General features: G+C 39.1%; 2 protein-coding genes across 14 annotated transcripts in view; one reads left to right on the forward strand and one right to left on the reverse strand.

Annotated features, from left to right (window-relative positions):
* ADPGK (ADP dependent glucokinase) overlaps window positions 1-15,354 on the forward strand; it is a 128,914-nt gene that overhangs the window by 24,601 nt on the left and 88,959 nt on the right. For all 13 annotated transcript variants that reach the window (XM_084897841.1, XM_084897846.1, XM_084897851.1 and 10 more), the window contains exon 4: window positions 10,307-10,427. In XM_084897841.1, the coding sequence (XP_084753967.1) occupies window positions 10,307-10,427 (121 nt within the window). The remainder of the gene's footprint in view (window positions 1-10,306; window positions 10,428-15,354) is intronic.
* The window catches only part of BBS4 (Bardet-Biedl syndrome 4), a 164,466-nt gene continuing 159,587 nt past the window's right edge, over window positions 10,476-15,354 (reverse strand). Inside the window, exon 16 of the mRNA XM_084898034.1 lies at window positions 10,476-15,174. Within this exon, the coding sequence (XP_084754160.1) occupies window positions 15,164-15,174 (11 nt within the window). The 3' untranslated portion in view covers window positions 10,476-15,163. The remainder of the gene's footprint in view (window positions 15,175-15,354) is intronic.

Consider the following 15,354-nt stretch of genomic DNA (forward strand, 5'->3'; position numbering starts at 1 on the left):
CAGCCCAGCAAGGGTGGCCGAGGTTGCTGCTGCCACAAAGCAGGAGCACCTCTGCCCAGAAGGCCTTGGACCATCCATTACTCTGTCTGGGACCCGTGGGCGCCTCCCTGCTAATGGCCCATGCTTTCTTATCCCCTCCTATATCATATCATATCCCACCCTTATCCCATGTTGCTGGGCTCCCCCCGCTCCCCAGGTGGCCACCCCCTCCTTCGTGCAGCCCTACGTTTCCTTCCCTTTTCCATTCCTGCGTCTTTTTGTTGTTCCCTTTCTGAATTTCTGTTTCTCCTCTAGGCCTGTCTGAATGCAGGCCTGCCTTTCTCTCCCTCTCCTTTCTTATCCCTTCCTATATCATATCATATCCTGCCCTTGACCTTGCAGCTGCCTGAGCAGAGGGCAGGGACACAGCCTGCTGATTATGTGGTAATGTGAAGCTGTAACAGATAATTTGCATATTTCTCTATTATTAGTATAGATTTCTATACAGTTTACCTTTACATATCTTACAAACCTCTCTATATGTTAATATTTATAAGCAGTTAATTATCTTTTAAAGATCTCTAAATAATAAGAAATATGGCTTATCTAGATATTACTTATCCAGCACCATTTGTGGTGCTCTCATTCCTTTGTTTAGAGCTGTATTTCCATCTAGTATAATTTTCCTTTTGCCTGAAAGATCTCCTTTCACACTTTTATTGTGCAGGTCTGCTGATGGTGAATTCTTTCAGAATTGTGTATCAGGGAATTCCTTTAAGGAAACTCTTTTAAGATATTATGCTGAAGTATTTGTAGGACTTGCTTAGTTTTTTCCTGTTTCTTCAGAATCACTGTTCTTTTTTGCCCAATGTCCAAATGCTTTGAAAACTCTTGTTTCATATATTGTATCTGTTTTCCCTTGTTATTAATTTAGGCAAGAGGGTAAACTGGTCCTTGTTACCTTATCTTTTTTTTCTCATTTTTTTTTATTAAGGTATTATATGTGTACATACCTTACCAATCTCCAGTCCCCCTATTCCCATACATGCCCTCCCCCCCCCAGAGTTTTTTGTCCATTGGTTATGCTTATGTGCATGCATACAAGTCCTTTGGTTAATCTCTTATCTCCCCTATATCTCCCTAGTCTCCCCGCTGTAATTTGAAAGTCCATTTGTTTCTTTACTGTCTCTGTATCTATCTTTTTGTTTATCAATTTATAATGTTCCTTATCATCCATAAATGAGTGAGGTCATGTGGTGTTTTTCTTTCATTGACTGGCTTATTTCACTCAGCATAATTTCTCAAATTCCATCCAGGTCGCTGCAAATGATAAGAATTTCTTCTTTTTTATGGCAGCATAGTATTCCATTGTGTAGATGTACCATAGTTTCTTGATCCAGTCATCTGCTGACGGGCACCTAGGCTGTTTCCAAATCCTAGCTATTGTAGATTGATTGTGCTGCTATGAACATAGGGTTGCATATATCTTTTTCGATTGGCGTTTCTAGTTTCTTAGGATATATTCCCAGGAGTGGGTCAAATAGGAGTTCCATTTTCAGTTTTTTGAGTAAACTCCATACTGTTCTCCACAGTGGTTGCACCAGTCTGCATTCCCACCAACAGTGCATGAGGGTTCCTTTTTCTCCGCATCCTCACCAACACTTGTCGTTTGTTGATTTGTTGATGATAGCCATTCTGACAGGTGTGAGATGGTACTGCATTGGCGTTTTGATTTGCATCTCTCGGATAATTAGTGACTTTGAGCATGTTTTCATGTGCCTCTTGGCCTTCCTTCTGTCTTCTTTTGAAAAGATTCTATTTAGGTCCATTGCCCATTTTTTAATTTAATTTAATTTATTTATTTTTTAATTTTTTAAATTAAATTATTATCTGTGTACATATACCATTGCCCCTCTCCCCCATACATGCCCTCCCTCCCCAGAGTTTTGTGTCCATTGGTTGTTCTTATATGGATGTATACAAGTCCTTTGGTTGATCTCTTACCTTCCCCAGATCTCCCTACCCTCCCCGCTATAATTGGACAGTCTGCTTGTTGCTTTACTGTCTCTATATCTATCTTTTGGTTCATCAGTTTATAATGTTCTTATCCATAAATGAGTGAGGTCATGTGGCGTTTCTCTTTCATTGACTGGCTTATTTCACTCAGCATGATGTTCTCCAATTCCATCCAGGTTGCTGCAAATGATGAGAATTCCTTATTTTTTATGGCAGCATAATATTCCATTGTCTAGATGTACCATAGTTTTTGGATCCAATCATCTGCTGATGGGCTTCTAGGCTGTTTCCAAATCCTAGCTATTGTAAATTGTGCTGCTATGAACATGGGGGTGCATATATCCTTTCTGATTGGTGTTTCTAGCTTCTTAGGATATATTCCTAGGAGTGGGATTACTGGGTCAAATGGGAGTTCCATTTCCTGTTTTTTGAGGAAACTCCATACTGTTCTCCACAGTGGTGCACCAGTCTGCATTCCCACCAGCAGTGGACGAGGGTTCCTTTTTTCTCCGCAACCTCGCCAACACTTGTCGTTTGTTGATTTGTTGATGTTGGCCATTCTGACACATGTGAAATGGTACTGCATTGTCGTTTTGATTTGCATCTCTTGGATAATTAGTGACTTTGAGCATGTTTTCATGTGCCTCTTGGCCTTCCTTCTGTCTTTTTTTGAGAAGATTCTATTTAGATCCATTGCCCATTTTTTAATTGGGTCATTTATCTTCCTTTTATTAAGTTGTATAAGCTGTCTATAGATGTTGGAGATTAAACCTTTATCAGTGATAACATTTGCAAATATGTTCTCCCAAACAGTGGGCTTTCTTGTTGTTTTGTTGATGGTTTCTTTTGCTGTAAAAAAGCTTTTTATTTTGATGTAGTCCCATTTGTTTATTTTCTTTTTAGCCTCCATTGCCTTATGGGCAGTATCAGTGAAGAAGTTCTTTCTGCATATGTCTGAGATTTTGATTCCTGTGGTGCCTCTAGTAATTTTGTGGTTTCCTATCTTATGTTTAAGTCCTGTATCCATTCTGAGTTTATTTTTGTGTATGGTGCAAGGTGGTGATCTAGTTTCATTCTTTTGCATGTATCTGTCCAATTTTCCCAATACCATTTACTGAAGAGACTGTCTTGACTCCATTGTATGTTCTTGCCTTCTTTATCAAATATTACTTGAGCATAGTGATTTGGGTTGATATCTGGATTCTCTATTCTATTCCACTGATCTGTATATCTGTTCTTGTGCCAGTACCAGGCAGTTTTGAGAACAGTGGCTTTGTAATACAGCTTGAAATCTGGTATTGAGATCCCTCCTACTTTATTCTTCTTTTTCAGGATTGCTGTGGCTATTCGGGGTCTTTTTTTGTTCCAGATGAATTTTTGGAAAGTTCTTTCTAGGTCTGTGAAATATGCCATTGGTATTTTAATGGGGAGTGCATTGAACCTATAAATTGCTTTGGGAAGTATGGACATTTTGATGATGTTGATTCTACCAATTCATGAACATGGTATGTTCTTCCATCTGTTTACATCTTCCTCTATCTATTTTTCAGGGTTGTGTAGTTTTCTGCTTATAGGTCCTTTCCCTCCTTAGTTAAGTTTATTCCTAGGTATCTTAATTTTTTTAGTGCGATGGTAAATGTCATTGCGTTTTTAGTCTCTATTTCTGTAAGTTCACTATTGGTGTATAAAAATGCCATAGATTTCTTGGCATTAATTTTGTATCCTGCTACTCTGCCAAATTCATTTATTAAGTCTATTAGTTTTTTGATGGAGTCTTTTGGTTTTTTTATGTACAATATCATGTCATCTGCAAATAAGGACAATTTTACTTCTTCTTTTCCAATTTGGATGCCTTTTATTTCTTCTTCCTGCCTAATTGCAATGGCTAGTACTTCCAGTACTATGTCAAACAGGAGTGGTGAGAGTGAGCATCCCTGTCTTGTTCCTGTTCTTAGAGGGAATGGTTTTAGTTTTTACCCATTGAGTATGATGTTTGCCGTGGGTTTATCATATATAGCTTTTATTATGTTGAGGTATGATTCTTCTTTTCCCACCTTGTTGAGAGTTTTTATCAGGAAAGGTATTGGATTTTATCAAATGCTTTTTCTGCATTGATTGATATGACTGTATGATTTTTATCTCTTTGTTTATGTGATGTATCACGTTTGCTGATTTGTGGATATTGTACCATCCTTGCATTCCAGGAATAAATCCTACTTGGTCATCTTTCTGATGTACTGCTTGATCCGATTTGCTAGAATTTTGTTGAGGATTTTGGCATGTATGTTCATGAGGGATATTGGCCTGTAATTCTCTTACATTGTGTTGTCTTTATCTGGTTTTGGTATTAGGGTGATGCTGGTTTCATTGAAGGAGTTTGGAAGTGTTCCTTCCTCTTGGATTTTTTTTTGGAATAGACTGAGGAGGATAGATTTTAGTTCTTCCTTGAATGTTTGGTAAAACTCTCCTGTGAAGCCACCTGGCCCTGGGCTTTTGTTTACTGGGAGCTTTTTGATGACTGTTTCAATTTCTTCCAAAGGCCCTGATCTATTGAGATTTATAGATTCTTCCTGATTGAGTTTTGGAAGGTTATGTTTTTCTAGGAATATGTCTATTTCCTTCAGGTTGTCCAATTTGTTCGTAGTATTTTGTAACAATCCTATGTATTTCTTTGGGGTCTGTAGTTATTTCACCTCTTTCCTTTCTGATTTTGTTTATTTCGGTCCCCTCTGTTTGTTTCTTGGTTAGCATTTCTAGAGGTTCATAAATCTTGTTTATCCTTTCAAAAAACCAGCTCTTGGTTTTATTGATCTTTTGTATTGTTTCTTTGGTCTCTATGTCGTTTATCTCTGCTCTGATTTTTATTATTTCCTTCCTTCTGCTTACACTGGGGTTTTCTTGTTGCTCTTTTTATAATTCTTTGAGTTATAGAGTTAGATAATTTGTTACCATTTTTTCTTGCTTTTTGCAATAGGCTTGTAGAGATTTGAACTTCCTTCTCAAAACTGCTTTTGCTGTGTCCCACAGATTTTGGATTGTTGTGTTTTCATTGTCATTTGTTGCCAGGATGTTTTTAATTTCTTCCTTGATTTCTCTGGTAACCCAGTCCTTGTTTAATAGCATGCTGCTTGGTCTGCGTGTGTTTGATTTCTTTGGATTATTTTTATTGTAGTTGATTTCCAGTTTTATGCCACTATGATCTGAGAAGATGCTTGATATGATTTCTATCTTCTTGAATTTGAAGAGACTTTGCCTATGTCCCAACATGTGGTCTATCTTTGAAAATGACACATGTGCACTTGAGAAGAATGTATATTCTGTGGCTTTGGGGTGAAATATTCTTAAGATGTCGATTAATTCCATCTGGTCTAGTGTGGCATTGAAGATTGGTGTTTCTTTGCTGATTTTGTTTAGATGATTTATCCAAAGGTGATGATAGTGGGGTATTAAATCTCCTACTATGATTGTATTGCTATTCATCTCTCCCTTAATGTCCTCCAGCAGCTTTTTTATGTATTTGGGTGTTCCTGTATTGGGTGCATATATGTTTACCAGGTTTATTTCTTCTTGTGGGATTGCTCCCTTTAGTATTATGAAGTAGCCTTCATTATCTCTTATTATTGCCTTCACTTTGAAATCTAATTTGTCAGATATAAGTATTGCTACCCCAGCTTTTTTTTTTTTCCATTTACATTCGCCTGGTAAACCTTTTTTCATCCCTTCACCCTCAGTCTGTGTGTGTCTTTTTTTCTGAAATGGGCTTCTTGTCGACAGCAGATATATGGGTCTTGTTTTCTTATCCAATCTGTTAGCCTATGTCTTTTGATTGGAGCATTTAATCCATTTACATTTAAAGACATTATTGATACGTACTTATTTGTCGCCATTTTTTTTCCTATACCCCTGTGTTCCTTCTTCGCTTCTTATTTCTTTATTTTTTCAGCAGACCCTTTAGCATTTCTTGCATTGCTTGTTTGGCGGTGAGAAATTCCCTTAATCTGTTTTTGTCTGTGAAGCTCCTGATTTCACCTTCAATTTTGATTGATAGCCTTACTGGTTACAGTATTCTTGGATTCAGACCCTTCCTTTGCATGACTTTGTATATTTCATTCCATTCCCTTCTGGCCTGATGAGTTTCTGTTGAGAAATCAGTTGCTAGTCTGATGGGGGTTCCTTTATATGTAACTTTGTTTCTCTCTGGCTGCTTTTAAGATTTTTACTTTGTCGTTGGTGTTTGCCAATTTAATTATAATGTTCCTTGGTGTCGGTCTTTAGGGATTCATTTTGCTTGGGACTTTTCGAGCATCTTGGATTTGTGTGGGTTTTTTCTTCTCTATCTCAGGAACGTTTTCTGTCATTATTTTTTCAAACATTTTTTCTCTGCCTTCCTTGGTTTCCTTTCCTTCTGGAACCTCTATTATTCTAATATTCTTTTGTTTTGTATTGTCCCAAAGTTCCCTTAGGCTCTCCTCCTGCTTTTTAATTTTTTTTCTCAAGAAGCTGCTCTAATTGGGTATTTTTTTCTATCTTGTCTTCTAGCTCACTGATGGGGTCCTCTGCTTCTTCTAGTCTACTCTTGATGCTCTCTATTGAGTTTTTTACAGTAGCAATGTCACTTTTCATTTCCTCTTGGTTCTTACTCATATTATCAAATTTGTCGTCCATTCTTTTTAGCCATCTTATGAACATTACTCTGAATTCTTGCTCTGGAATGTTGCTTGCCTCTAACTTGTTTACTTCCTTTCCTGGTGATGCCTGCTTTTCTTTCATATATAGACTGTTTCTTTGTCTCCCCATGATCTCTCTTTTCAGCATGTCTGGTTATGAACAGTTCTTTCTCTCCTGCGTTAATTAAAGGGCACAAAATACAACACAGCCAGGTACAACACACAAGGCACTGAACAGAAATGTATTTGCGATATTAATAATCTCAAATAAAGGTAACCATTAGAGAAAGGCAAATTAGGGGGTTGGAGAGATAGAAGAATAAAAAAAAAAAGAAGTGGCAAAATGAAATTGCGTGAAGGAGGGAAAAAGAGAGAGAGGGAGGGAGAGAGGGAAGGAGGGAGAGAGGGAGGGACGGAGGGAGAAACTAGAACAATACTAAGAGAGAAACAAGGAACTAACTATATATATGGGAAGGAAACTCCAATAGAACAATCCTTGATCACAGCAAATGCCAGCAACAGGTATCTGGAGATTAATACAACTTACAACACCAACTAATATCAAGCAAGGAAAGGGAAAGCAGAAGTAAAAACTGACTAAAACACAGCTAACAAAAACATAGAATCAAACATAAAGAATAAGCAAAACAATCTCACAAAAAAAGCATAAAATTTTGATACAGTTAACATTCAACATACAAGTACAAAAGGATAGAAAGACTTATTTTTGTTTTGTTTTTTTGTTTGTTTTTTTAGGACAGTGAATAGGGAGATGTGTGTGGGTTTGGAGCAAGAGGTTGGAAATTAGATATACACAAGGAAGGTGAAATTTTAACAAGGGGTAAACAGAAATAATAAAAAAATCTAGAGCAGGAAAGGATTAAGATAAACCGAACACTAAAGGAGGAAAGGTTAGGAAGAGAGTGATGGCATAAAGGTAAGGTTGAGATAGAATAAAGCGTTGGTGAAAGAAAGGTAAAAATAGACTGTAGAACAGTAATCCTGAAGTAAAATAAAGAGCAAATAATATGACACTTAAAAAAAAATTATAAAAATAAACAAAAGTAAATAAGATAAAAAAGGTAAAATAGTAGTAGTAGTAATGCTGATTACAAATAAAAATTAATAATTAAAAAGGTAAAATCAAGTGAGGAAAAAATAAGAAAATAGTTCTTTTTTTCTTGTTTTTTTTTTTTTAAATATATTTTATTGATTTTTTACAGAGAGGAAGGGATAGAGAGAGCTAGAAACGTCGATGAGAGAGAAACGTCGACCAGCTGCCTCTTGCACACCCCCTAACGGGCATGTGCCTACAACCAAGGTACATGCCCTTGACCAGAATCGAACCCGGGACCTTTCAGTCCGCAGACCGACGCTTTACCACTGAGCCAAACCGGTTTTGGCAAGAAAATAGTTTCTTGAGTAAATGTTGCAAATAATGAAAATAAAAACAAAAATTAAAAAATTAAAATAAAAAAATTAAAATGTTCAGTAGTAAAAGTCATTCACTTCCGTTCTGTTTGGCTCGCCTGTTTCCCAGTCCGAACAGTATTGGAGCTCCCTGTGTTTCTCTGCTCCTCAGTGTTGTAATCCAGTCCTGATTTTTAAGCAGGCCTTGCTTTGATTTTTTATTACACTAGGGTCAATTTGTGATTTAACCTCTGGGTGGCAGTATTTCTGAGTTGACTTCCAGGGCTCTTAAGCCTCTCTAGCTTTTTTTTTTCTCTATGACACTCCACTGATCTGCGGAAATTGGCTGGCAAGTCTGAGCCGACTACGCTGCCTGAAGCTCGCTGGCTATCCCTCCGTGTCAGATCAAAACGGGTTGATATCTTTATATAACCCCCCTATAAGAGCCCCGTCCACAATCACTGGTGACACCAAACCAACAGCCCTGGGCTTCTCCTTGTAAACACCACCCCAGTCCTCCAGCTTCTGTCTTCAGGGGACTCACCCTATCTACGCGAAATCTGACCTTTTCGTCGTGCTGTGGAGCGCTCTTTTGAGTCCAAGTGTTGGTGCCTCCTAGGACCGGTGTTCTGGGTTTCACAGCTGCTGGGTGGTCGCGAGGCTGTGGATATTCAGGCCTCTGACAAGATTCATTTTTCCTTTAAAGATGGCGAGATTTCCCCATCCAAGCCCGTAGGTACTCCGGGAGGGGACCCATCCCTGCTGTGGGTGCTTCCCAATCAGAGGCACTCTAATTAGCAGTCCCGCACCTTTTTCTGGAGTTCACCTATCTCTTAGCTTGCTAACAAACACTTCCAGTGCGACCCTCAGCTGCTCTCTCTGCTCCGGGACAAGGCTCAGAACCCGTCCATCTATTCCGCCATTTTGTGTCTCCCCTTGTTACCTTATCTTGAAAACTGAAGTTCTAGTCAAGAATTCAATAAAACAAAATAAAATGTTAGGGGCAAGACTTTTCAGAATTGGCAAATAATGGACATATGTCAAGGCTGAAAGGGAGCAGTAAGTAGGTCAAGGAGAGAGAGGTATATTTTCCTTTCACTCAGAAGCTGGGATTTCTCAGACACATAAAAGTGCCTCTGTATAAACAAGCAGCCAGTTGGCAAGTAAAAATGCCTTTGAAGCTTCTGGGTGGAGCATATTAGATCTCAAATGGTGTTATCTCTGTGTACTTTCCTTTAAATTGTGGTCCAAGCCCTCATTCAATGGTTTTGAGCCTGTTGGACTGGCTCTGAGTGAGGTCCAGAACTGGCATGGCAGAAACAGCAGTACTGTGAAATAGCTTCTAAAAAGAATAGACTGGGAGAGTTGAAGAAAAGGTTTTGGAAAAATTGCAGAGCACCTGCCCCCAAACTTTCTAAATTGTAGTAATTTTTAATTTTCATATTTGGAAAACTGTTCTATTCACATAACAGCTAAGTATAGTAGGGCCTGGTCTCATAAGTCAGGTCACCTGGTTGTGGAGGGTATTGTGATCCTTGAGGTTTGTTTTTTTATACTCTGTACAATTCAAACAGAATTATTTATAACATTCCATATCTATTTTCCTACACAGGATGTGAGTTAGTCTGCCATAACAAAATGTCATATACCAATGGCTTAAACATCAAAAATTCATTTTCTCATAGTATGGAGGCTGGAAAGTCCAAGGTCAAGGTTCCAGAAATGTTTGGTTTATGGTGAGGGCCCTGTTCCTGGCTTACAGATGGAAACCCATTTTGCTGTGACCTCACATGGCCTTTCTTTAGTGTGTATGTTGTAGAAAAAGAGAAATCTCTTATAAGGCTACTAATCCTATAAGACCTCACCCATATGACCTCATTTAGCCTTAAGTACCTCCTAAAAGCTCTATCTCCAAATACTACAACATTGCAATGAGACTTTAACGTATGAATTTTGGAGGGACATTAATGTGCAGTCCATAGCAGCTGCATAGGACCTAGCATGTGTGACATGGGTCTTTTGTAGCCTCTCATTTCTGGGTACATTGTGGCCATATATTCCAGAGGCTGAGACCCTGATAATAGTCCGTCTATTACATAACTTTCAAAATTAGATTGGGATTCCAGTACTTTATTAAAATGAAAAGAAGGAGCTTCAATGTATCTTTTTGGTTACTATACAGATTCTATGGGAAAAGGAACAAATCTGATAGACTTCATATTTCTTATCTCCAGGTTCTTCTTTGTGGTCCAGTTGGTCCAAAACTGCATGAACTTCTTGATGACAATGTATTTGTTCCACCAGAGTCACTGCAAGAAGTGGATGAGTTCCACCTAATTTTAGAGTATCAAGCAGGTAAGAGAAATGAGTAACAGTGTAAGACTCGGCAGGGGAGTGTATAATGTTATATTGAGGAGTAACTATGCTACAGATTTCTCTGTGTAAATTAGTAGGAGCCCCTGTTCTTGCTTTACCACAGGTTTGCTGCATTGATGCTGGCCATTGTCTCAAGGGAGAGTGCTAGAGCATTACAACAGTGAAGAAAACTTCCAGATCAATAAACAGAATTGATCTGAAACCAAGAGGAATCAAGATGTAGGAAAGCAGGCATCTTAAATACATACCTGTAAAGTTTTTCTTTATTACAAAGAAAGAAAAGGGCAGATAATACCTGTTCAACTCTGTGCTAGATTCTGTCCAAGGCTTTTCTGGGCAACTGTTTTCAAACTGCTCAGATTTGATTCTGGGCCTCTGGCAAGCTTTCTTTGAATTGTTTTGTTTTCCCTTAGGTGTATAACTGGAAGTGTTACATATTTAACAATGCATATTATTCCCTGTTGTTATATAATGTCTCAATGTTTATCACTCCAAACCACTCCATCTAGCTCCCCTCCCCCAGTATATTTTGTTACACAGTCTGCAGATCTGATTTCTGAAAGAATTCTAAATACCTGAACATAATTTAGTTCTGTGTATTTGCTGTGGTATCTTTTCTCTGCTCTGAAGCCAGCCTCTTGAATTTCTGATTCAACACGTTAATTCAAGTTAAAGACTTAAACATCGAAACAGACTAATTGGCACCTTAAAGCAGTATGTATTTAATTTGCTTCAGTGAACTGCTTCCAAGTCAGAAATTAAGAGAACCTCACCTACTAGAGTAATTAACTTTAATGTAAATTATGAAATATAGTGCTTCCTGAAAATTATGCCTTTCTTCAAGTACAAAACGGGATTGTTCTTGTTTCTGGTTCTCTTTGGGAACCAGAAGCAAGAACAATCCCCTGTTTGGGGTATTTACTAGAATCAGTCAGGGTCTGAAAATTAGGGACCGATTGTTAGCGCAGGCAGCTCACATTTAATAATATATAAGTTTTGAGCTATTTTTGGCTTTAGTTTCCCCAAATGGGAAATCAGAGTGATGTTTCTTACTGCCTGAAGATTGTGGTAAAAATTAGGATACTATGTGTAAGCACTATGAACTGCTCAAATGAAAGGCATGAACAAGACTGTTGACTGAAAGAATCTAGAATAAATAAAGGTGTGTCTTTGATGTGCTGCTGATGCTACTGCCAGTTCCATGTTCTCACTTTCATTTCTGTTGGCACTCACATTCTGGACTTGGGACCTTTCTGGTTCCTGGTTTCTGTCATTTCCCCTGGGGACAAGAGTGGAGAGACTGTTTCCTCACGAAGACTGCTGTTGTATTTGACATATGTGCCTTACATATATGGCACAGCTGATTTTCACAGGAGACTGTCTTCATCCTTGGGTTGAGAAGCTTACACTTCAATTTTTCTTTTCTTGGCTATATTTTTTAGAATAAAGCAGATCTTTTATTAAACTTACATTTACATTTTTATCAAACTCTGTAGGGAATCTAGTCTGGTGGCAGCAGCTGTTGGGTCAGCTCTCTTAACAGAAGTCCATCTCCTACTTCTCTCTAACCTGGATGAATAAATTCCCAGGAAGAATTGTCAACTTTTCCCTCATCCTCTCTTGTCAGACATCTCCAGAGAAGCTTATTTTCAGTCATTGGGCCAGGGATCCAATGAGTCATTACATAGGTTTTGCTTACTCAGTGGTTGAAGGGCAGGATGATAAATTGATAGAATAAATCGCTTAAATAAATTCAAAGCTTTATGAGAAAAGAGGGGCATTAACCTATTATTAGGAGCGCACACTGTCTAAGTTTCAGTCACTTTGCTTCTTAGTCAGCTCCATCAGCCCTGTGCAGCCAGCCAGTGTAGAGCCCTTCACATCTCTCCTTGTCTTCACATTGCAAAAGCCTATTTATTTTTTATCTCGTTCACTTTTTTTTTGCTGAAGGAATTTATTTATTTTGAAGTCTGTGTGGCTTTTTTCCCCCTAAGTTAACTTAGGCAGTGTGTCTTAGCAGCTTCACTCTTTAAGGGCCAGATCCTGGTCTTGCCCTGCAGAGAATACTAATGCCACATCTTTTCCCCATGTATAACTCATCACTGCAGATGGGGGAAATATTGGACTTGGAGTTCATACCCATATTTTTTGTTGTTGTGGGCATTAGAGTCTGTTCTCTTGCTCATGTATCTTGCTGTTTGTTCATGTGGCTGAGTGCCAGGTCCGGTGTGAGCAGGAGTCTGATGATAGTAGGAGACACTACTCTGCCCTCTGCTACCATCTACTGCAGGAGACAGATTCCTGAACAAATGATTGCAAAGTAAAGTGCCAATTCCTACAACTGGGTGCAGCTATAGCGCAGAAAAGGAAGTCATTGGGGGTGACAGAGGAAAGGATTCATGGGGAGGTCCTGGTGTCTGCTCTTTAAATGAAGTAGAGCTAGACTACTACACTCTACTCTGTGGACCACCATTGGGTATTTTGTTTGGACATGACCAGGAGCTAAGAAAAGAATATAGTTTTAACAAATATAATTATTGCATTGAGGTTTACGCACAATTAAATGTTTCTTCAGCGGAATGGATTCAAGAAAGCTGATTGCCCTGGCTGGTATGGCTCAGTTGGTTGAGTGTCATCCTGTTCACTGAAAGGTTGCCAGGTCGATTCCCAGTCAGAGCACATGCTCAGGTTGTAGGCTCGAGCTCAAGTTGGGGTGTGTAGAGAAAGCAACTGATTGATGCTTCTCTCTCTTATCGATGTTTCTCTCCCACTCTCCCTTGGTCTCTCTCTAAAATCAATTTAAAAAAAAAAAAAGAAAGAAAAAAAGAAAGCTGAACTTAAAGTAAGGATGGATTCTCCCAGCTTTGACACTTGCCTAGAGGAAGCCCTACACATGTGTGCATACAGGTGCTCTCCACAGAGAGGCAGAGCTTCTATTTGAAGAGCCCATTGTAGAAAGGAGGAAGGAGGTTGCTAACTGCAGTTGGCAGATCACCTGCAAGATGAAGAAACCATCTGCTATGGGTTGTTTGTCTTAGGAGAAAACTTTCTGGAGGAATATCCAGTAAATGTGATAGTAACCCAAGTTTTTCAACTAGTTTTCAGCATATGGGCTTCCCTTGTATAAATGGGACAAATCTTTCATGCAAGGGAAAGCCACGTAAACCTGAATTATACTAAGTCCTTGCCCCAGAGTGTCCCTGCTGGTGGTAATAAGTTTATCCTCACCCCACCCCCATTCAGGGGGGTAGCCTCATGTAAGAATTGCCCTAAGCAGTTGTGTAGCCTAGGCAGCCCTTCAGCTGACTTCATTTCAAGATTTTCTGCCAAGTCTTTATGGACAAGAAGATGAACTCTGTGTGGTAAAGCCTCTGATTGCATAGCTTCACGAGGCAAGCTCAGAGAGGGCCGCTGTCCCCTTCCCTGCTTTAGGATTCACAGTGCAGCACTCCTATCTTGTACTTGGCAGCAGTGAGGCCTCAATTAGTAGTTCTCCACCTAACTGCCTGCCAAGATCTCCCATGATGGGGCCTCATCACCTGCACATTTAAAGCTAGTTTCCTGGAGGATTCTGATACATGGCCAGTGCTGAGAGCCACTTCTATAGATGTACAGATCCAAACTCCTCCCTATGTCAGAAGACCCACCCCAGGATTGATCTGCCTCCCTCAACTGCAAGCATGTCAAACTCAAAGGCTAACACAGGACATAAGGTTTACGTTTATGTGGGCCACCAAAAAAAACCAAAAACTTCAACTTTATAGAAACATTTTATTTTTATAGAGACATGCTGAATACATAGGGCTGAAATAAATATTTGTTAGCATAAAATAACAGAACATTTTAATAAAAATTAATATATTTTCTTGAACATTAACTTACCAGACCCTGAATAACTGCACAAATAAGCATAACACAAATTAATCTATTTTTCTTGTTTTCCAAAAGCAAAATATTTCCTGTTGCGCACACCAAACAATGCTGCTAGTATTAATGGAGAGAAATGGTGAACTTGTGCCTAAGGCATGTAAGGAAATGAATGCAATATAATTATAGTAATCAGTCATTAGCGAACATTGTATTTCATTACTAGTATCTATGTATAACAGAATATTGAAAAAAGTAAGTTACGAAATTTTATTAAAATGTTTCTTACATACTGTTATATGGGCTGGACAACAAAAGTATTCATTGTGGGCCACATGCAGCCTGGGGACCGCAAGTTTGACATGCTTGCTCTACTGGGATCAGATTAGTAGGTGCTGAATGGGCACTCTATGCCAGGAGCTGTGACAAATGCTGTGGGAACCAGACATACATGTTACCTTTATAGAACTGGCAATCTGTTCAGGGAGATGTAGCACAAATGTATGAAAAATGATTGAGGTTTGACTACTAGTTCTCAATAGTAGAAGAGATAAGTCAAAGCAAAGTGATTACCACAGACCATGGAAAGGAAAATATCTGTGGATGCTTAAAGTACTAAAAGTGTACTTCAGGCTGGAGCAGTCACATCATTCATGAAGTTGCACTTGAACTTGGTCTTGAGCAGTCATTCCACAGCACCTCACTCAAAGGATTTAAGAGCAATCAGATGCTCTTACCTTTTGGACCAAGTGCCTGGAAACCACCGGTGGGCAGCAGTGGGGAGGGAGTGCAGTCAGCTGGACTCTTGGAATTTCAGCCTTCTTAGGTCCCAACTAAGTGAAAGGTGCTCAGGACATTGCTGTGAGGTGGAGACAGAGAAAGGCAGCATTGCTGAGTGCAAGGACATGTGTGCTATGCACTGTAGCCTGGTATTTGTAAGTAATGCTACTGTCCTCTAACTGGGAAAGGATACAGGCATCCTGTGTTTGAAAAGCTCAATGGACAGCAGAGCTTTCCTGGTACTCAGGGTGAACTAATT

Source organism: Pipistrellus hanaki, assembly GCF_964339955.1.
Source record: "Pipistrellus hanaki genome assembly, chromosome: 1".
NCBI classification, from domain to species: domain Eukaryota; kingdom Metazoa; phylum Chordata; class Mammalia; order Chiroptera; family Vespertilionidae; genus Pipistrellus; species Pipistrellus hanaki.